Below are 7,050 nucleotides of genomic sequence, written 5' to 3'. Positions count from 1 at the left end.
TGCCATCCTCTTTAACGAAAAAAAGAGGCCCAAAACTCGATGGGTAAAAACAGGTTATGATTTTTGGGCTAGTAGAGAGAATTGGTTAGCATTGGCCGGAAAAGAAAAGGGGATTAAAAGGTAACCTGGAGCTGGAAGGGAACATGATGGTGAACCAAATTACTAATTAGGGTTGAAAAGTTCCCCGTGACTTAAGTGGCGGTGGCGGTGGCGGTGGCGGTGGCGGTGGCGGTGGCGAGTGAGTAACACAACGCAGGTATGCATCTCCTTTTGATTTGATTCTGATATGATAGAATGTGGCAGTGATGATGGTGTTGTGCATTTGAGCATTGAGTAGTGAGTGAGGAGGCGCACGGTGGCGAGGCGTCGTTTTTGTTGACGCAGCCATCTTGTTTGCTGTATTGCCCCTCTCAGTGTGAATGCCAACCTGAGCCTCCTTTCGATCTCATCATTGGTTTAAGTATGAGGCTTCAGCTCTCAATGCCTATGATTACTTCCCCTCTCTCCATTCCATTTCCCAACCTACAAGCATCAACAACAACAACAACAAAATTCAAACACACAAACCATTCCCTCTCTTTTTTTCTCTCTCTTTCCTTTCAAAGTTAATGTTATTGCATCTGCTTCTGCTTGTACTCTCATCATATAGTACTACTACTTTTTCTTCTTCATCTTCTTGTTATTATTACGAGGCAGTGATGATGTTCTCTTCAATTGGAACAGACGTATGAGTAGGGGGTTAAGAGGGGTGTGTGTGATGGCGAGGTGACTCAGTGCAGTGTCTGCCTGCCTGTTGACGCAGCCATGCATGCATGCATGCCTTCCCCGATTTCTTCTTGTCTGACAAATGGCGAATCTGAGCCTCCTCCTTCATTCCCAATACTCGCTTTTCCTTTCCCTTTCTCCCTTTCATTCTTAGCAATCATGGACAACCAAGCACCAACATTCCTAACTTTATTTATTTATGTATTTCAATTTTCACACTACTTGTTTCATGAATGGTTTTCTTGTCTTTCTTACTGTTGTTCAACTATTACATCTTGCTCAAGTTCTCCACTTTCCTCTCAGCTTGCAGTTACATGATTTTGACTTTCCCGCTTTCCTCTTTATACCGTTTTTGTGGATTGGGAATAAAGATCCTATCCTGAGATTATTTGGTGTGAGAACTGGTATGGTTGGATTACACAAGGTAGAAATGATGTCGTCTTTAACCACCAGAGATTATTTTAACATATCATTGGGCTGAGTTTCTCATAACTTTGTTAGTTTCATTACCCCTCTCTTGCCAAGGTCATTCGAAGTGTCAGCAGGAGTCCCTGCACGTTGCGTAAAGAGAGACAGTTATGAGAAGAAAGAACAGATGTATTCTGATTGAAAGGAAGGAATAAAGGAACGGAGTATTGGAACCGGAGACGGCAAAGGCGGTGGTTCCGTCAATGTGTACTTGCTTTGCAGCTATCCAAATATGGGCCTCATACATGAGCAATGCCTATGGGATACCCACCAAACACCTAATGTATTAACATAAAGGTTGGTCTTGTTATTGGTAAAGGTGGGGAAACAATAAAGAATATGCAAGCTTCCACTGGAGCTAGAATACATGTGACACATCCACGGAAAGAACAGTAAAAATTGAAGGGAACCCTGAACAAATTGAGTCTGCAAAACAATTGGTTAATCAAGTCATCAGTGGCGAGGTATGTTCCGCCAACATCTCTTTTTGTTGGATTTTGCCTTGGTTGGCAAGTTTTGCTTGCCATGTGCAAGTCCGATCCTATTTGAAAATATAGATTTTCAAGCGTTCTCCATATTAACTGTGATATATGCTAATAGTTATGTGGGATGGATGATTTTGTTTTAACTTGATACATTTATGTTTGTGTATTGTCTTTGGTATGGATATATGAGAAATATGCCATTTAATTGCCAGATGAGGCCATATTAATTTGTTATGTCCTAAAACTTGAAAGAACTGATGATGTTGTAATTGTGCTTTTTAAGTCTAGCATTTTTTTGAATAAAAAAAAAAAGAAAGAGAAGAACACCACTGAGCATTGCAGGAATAAAACATACATTTTCCACTTTGGTAACATGCAATTGTTTTGACTTCTGACATTGTTTGGCCTATGAAACTTTTAGCGTTAGGATTCTTTTCATGGATCTTGCCATTTTTTCATATTGTTTCTTAATGTGTAAAAACTGGAATGGTTATCCTGAAATGGGTTAGGCTGGATTAAGGTGGTGACTTTTTATTTGCCAAGACATTTTTGTCTCTAGCGATTGGTATCTTTTTTGGGTATTTCTTTATAGTACTTAACAAAAGGAGAAGACCATATGGTTTCATATCTTTCTTGGTTTGCAGTTCCATCTTAAATATATTACAGATGCATTCACAGAGATGGATGATACACTGAATTGATAATGTCCAGTAGTTATATTGATAATTTCTATATTGTAGCTCTGTTATCTTTCCCAATTTAAAATGGATTTGGTTCAGAAGTTACTGTGTAAGTTTTCATTATGGCCCTTCTAATAAAATGTTTGCTTATCAAGTTGAATTTTGTCTTGGATAAAATGGCTATATTCACTGCTCAATTGTTTTGGTGTGTACTAGTATATATGAGAATTTCTGCAACATCTATTGTTCAAAAAAACCTCAAATGAACACATAGCTAAGACAACAAACAGAACATAACTTTCCTCTTATCTTCCCCTTCTTCGAAAATCTTCTTCTAGCTTCCAAGCTTCATCAACGATCTGCATAGGGAGCTCAGCCTTGCCTTCAAAAATATGAGCGTTTCTAGCTTCCCATATGTGCCACAAAAGGTAGGCTGCTTGCAGAATCATCTTTTTTCCATCTCCATGGGTCTGTGTCTTGGTTCAAGTTGGGGATTGCTAATCCATCCAGAGTTCTGCCATATCAAAGAGGACTGAGGACAATTAATCAAGCAATGTAAGGTATTCCCTCTTTTTTTTTACACACTTCATTTTTTACAAAATCAAATTGTAACACTTTAATCCTTAATCCTTTCATATATGTTACAGTATCTATTGTTAATGCCATATTAGATCATATTTTTTTTTTTAATTTCTTTGGTTATGTATTAGATCTTTTTTCTTTATGGCATTTACTTGATCATATTTTTCGGATGTTCATAGTTTAATAGTTAAGTATTGATGGTAAAAATAAAATCTATGAATAGGAAATTGGAAGCAAAATATTTATGGCAACGCATGAGAAGACAAAGGTGAAAGCTCTTCGCAAATAAGTAGATTTTGGACTTTGCACTACATCTCAAATTTTATCGGAGACAAAGAAAGGAAGGCGAAAGTTTGAGGTTTTACAATCGCCAGTCTCAGTTTTGCGCAATTTCTGTCCCTGCACGCCAACTGTACGGTGTTTTGCTTCTTTGAGAGCCTTAACATTTTGGGTCGTGCTATTCTAATGTAAACGGAGCCATCCACTTCTGTATCCAAAACTCCGAAGATGGTGTTCTTCCTCTCAACAAGCGCTGCTTCCTTATACAACAAACGATTTCTGTTGAGAAAATCCAGTTTCTGGTTCAAGTATCTCACCACCATTCCCAATAAGGATGATGGCCATGGAGCTGCATCTGTGCCACCTTCTGAGAGCTCCACTACCCTTCATCTTTCACCATTTTTATCCAATTTTGATCACCCTCCAAGTGGATATAACATAGAGCTTGTAGATGGTGATGCTTGGGGTGTCTCGTCTGGGGTGGCACAAGCCTGGCCAGGAAGGCATTCGGCTAGATCAGCAGCTACTACATTTGCACACCATGGTATTGATGAACCCGATGATTGTAACCCCTCTCATGTTGAGGATGACATGGATTTGGAAGATATGGATAACATGAGGGTTCGCGGGAATCTGTTCTATAAGCTCGAGCGCAGTTCCAAGGAGTTTGAAGAGTATAATTTAGAGTTTCACAGCAAGAAATCTTCCAAGAAGAAAGACAAGAACAAGAAGGAAAACACTAAGGAAGCAAAGAAAGCTAAAGAGTGTCCAAATCCAAATGTGACTTCCAATTCCAAAGATAAGCTTCCGAAAGATCATATCGCAACAAGAAGCAGAATTTTTATGCCCCGGTTGGATGAAATTAAAGATGTTTCTCCTGAGAACAAGAGGCAGAGGACTCCCACATTTAACCAGCTTACAGGCCCTTATCATGAACCATTTTGCTTGGACATTTACATATCTAAAGGCTCTGTTCGTGCTTGCATTGTTCATAGGGTAACTAGCAAGGTTGTTGCAGTGGCACATTCCATTTCTAAGGATATGAAGTTTGACCTGGCTTCTACCAAGAACAAGACCACCTGTGCTGCTGTGGGTGCCATTCTGGCTCAGAGAGCACTGGCTGATGATATTCATGACGTTATTTACACTCCAAGAAAAGGAGAAAAGCTTGAGGGAAAGCTTCATATTGTTCTCAAGTCTATCATTGGCAATGGCATTAATGTGAAGGTAAAGATTAAGCAAAGATTCAAGAGATAACATGCTAGTTCTATTAACATTATCCACTGGTGGATGGATTTTAAGCATTTTGCAACTATGAAGCGCCATTTTTTTTATCCCACCCTTGTAACATGTGAACAAAGTTTAGTATTTAAATAAAATTGCGTGCACTTCAGTCTTGACCCTAGGTAAACCACAATCATGGTTTCAACATTTGATTAGAGTCAGATCTATCTGTTTTATGCATCAAAGTAAATGCCGAACAATTGAAATATACATTAAAGCAGTAATTATAAGGAAGACAGGAGCAAGAGAACTCAATGGCATTGAAGAAAATTCATGAGCAGGATAGAATTACATCAAAAAAATTGAAAAGTAGATTAGTCATTTGAGGTGGCTAATATGTTAAAATGATTTAGATATTAATATTCTTTTTATATGTGCTTTGTGAATAATTTTTCAAATATAACAACAAAAATGTAAAATTCATCTAGAGATTAATTTTTTATATGTAGTTTTTAAATAGTTCTTCGAATATACCAACAAAAGAGTGGATTTAAATATTTGAATCATTTTTCACCTATAAAATGAAATTTTATATTTTATCAAACTAAGATCACTTTTGAAAAGATAAAATGTCATTTTTTTTTAAAGATTATTTTATCAAAAATTGATTTTTTTGAGAACCAAAATTACTGTTTAGTCTAAAGAAAATCTATAGTTATAATAATAGTATAAGACTTACGAATCAGAAAAATGAAGTTGTATCAAAATCGTCATTGGTGATAGAAACCTTGACTTAGCTTGTTGACTTGGGGGGACATTGATGCATACGCTCGTTTTATTGTGGATCTCATTTCGCCCTGACTGGGATCAAGAGGTAATTAATTCAATACCATATTATTATAATGATATATTAATATTCTTGTTGGTTTAAAGTTTAGAGATTCAGATGACTTAGTTTACATTATTAGTTTAATAAAAATCCACATTTGACATGATTTCATTTCATAAAATTTTAAATCGAGGAGATTCATTTCCAATGTATATTCATCTATAGTCTATGTAACATTATTGTAACTAATAAAATAGTTTATCCACTTATATTAACTAAAATCGGCTACCATATGAAATATTATTGCGTGATATTTATAGCACGTGGTACACTAATATTGAATGTGCCATCTTTTTAGACTCTGGAGCAATATGTAGACTTTAATTTAAGAAATATATATAATTATTATCTAATTATGACATTATTATTATATTTTGTTTGGTCAGGAATTATGACATTATTAAAGATGTTACATATATGAGTGTGTGGTGTTGAATATGATGAATGCATGTAAACAGCCAAAAAACGATTGAAAAAGGTGAGAACACAAAAAGAAAACTACGATTCAGAATTGATAAATGTGTGGGTAACACTGGTATACATATTGAATTCTTATGGTTCCATACCAAAAGTATTAAATAATTAATGTTGTCGTAGACTACTGGACCATTGGATTTTGTCACTTTATACTAGTTGAGTCTCACTCTTTTTTATGTTTTTGGACGAGTATTACAAATTATATATACTTACGCATTTATAAATACTTGAAATTAATGAGATTCATTAAGCTGGGAATTTTTTTCGAAAGTAACACCCATCAAATGTAATAAAAAAAAAAAGAACAAAAGAACAAAAAGAAAAGTAAGAAGAAGAAGAAGCTGAAATGAAGTATTGGCACAATGAATAGTTTACCAAGATTTTTGTTTCGGTGGTTATAAATGAATTTCAAAACAGGTAGTAAAATAAAGCACTAGCATTGTCTGAGTAGTGAAGTTGAAATAAAATCAGGAGAGGGGCGTGAGAGTGAGAGAGTTGGTGGGTCTAATTCAAAGCCCCAAACGTGAAAGCATGCGTACCACTTGTTAAATAATGGTAGGGGTAGTCTACTCATCAAAATTAAATAAATTTACTTCTAGTGGTTAGTTCATTAGTCTATTTAAACAAAGTGTATATCAATAGTTTGAATTTCACCTTTTGCATACAGCTGCCCATTAGTTAATGGTAAAATCCTTAAATGGAGTTTTAATTTGTGACGAATTAGTCATTGATCCCACAAGTTGAAGAATACCGTGAGAAATAAAAATAATAAATAAATAAATTACGTTAAATGTTTTATATATATAGCTGTACTTCTCAAAGAAAAACTGTGTGGTATACATGAACCCCGCTGCTCTGCATGTCTATTCAGAATTTCAGATTCATACACACATATATATTACCTTATTTAAAAAAAAAAGGTTCAATTAATTAATTCATGGTACGTATTAGAAAGAATCCAATGAACATATATATACATGAGCTAGCTAGTAGAATAGAACGTACTTTAATGCAATTAAAATGAAGGTGTTGAGAATTAAGTCAAGTCCAAATACTTTTGTTAATCCCACAATTATATGCTTTTATATTATAAACCATAGAATAAGCATTGTATAATTAATAAATTTTTTTGAAATAAAAATTATATTATTTGTCACTGAAATCCTAGAGATATGATGCAATCACAGGATGTAGCTGGGTC

General features: G+C 35.3%; 1 protein-coding gene across 10 annotated transcripts; it reads left to right on the top strand.

Annotated features, from left to right (window-relative positions):
• LOC107638620 lies at window positions 229-4,673 on the top strand. 10 transcript variants are annotated; one of them, XM_021120580.1, is made up of 5 exons: window positions 230-256; window positions 1,069-1,189; window positions 1,291-1,697; window positions 2,737-2,958; window positions 3,204-4,673. In XM_021120580.1, the coding sequence occupies exon 5, from the start codon at window positions 3,488-3,490 to the stop codon at window positions 4,514-4,516; it is 1,029 nt and encodes a 342-aa protein (XP_020976239.1). In that variant the 5' UTR covers window positions 230-256; window positions 1,069-1,189; window positions 1,291-1,697; window positions 2,737-2,958; window positions 3,204-3,487; the 3' UTR covers window positions 4,517-4,673. The 10 variants fall into 10 exon arrangements, with proteins under 10 accessions (XP_016197452.1, XP_020976239.1, XP_020976238.1 ...); XM_021120579.1 differs by having other exon boundaries at window positions 1,267-1,697; XM_021120582.1 differs by having other exon boundaries at window positions 239-256; window positions 1,069-1,169.

The sequence above is a fragment of the Arachis ipaensis genome, chromosome B04, assembly GCF_000816755.2.
Source record: "Arachis ipaensis cultivar K30076 chromosome B04, Araip1.1, whole genome shotgun sequence".
Lineage (NCBI taxonomy): Eukaryota > Viridiplantae > Streptophyta > Magnoliopsida > Fabales > Fabaceae > Arachis > Arachis ipaensis.
The sequence above is the reverse complement of the archived record's forward strand: the minus strand, read 5'-3'. Positions and strand labels throughout refer to the sequence as shown.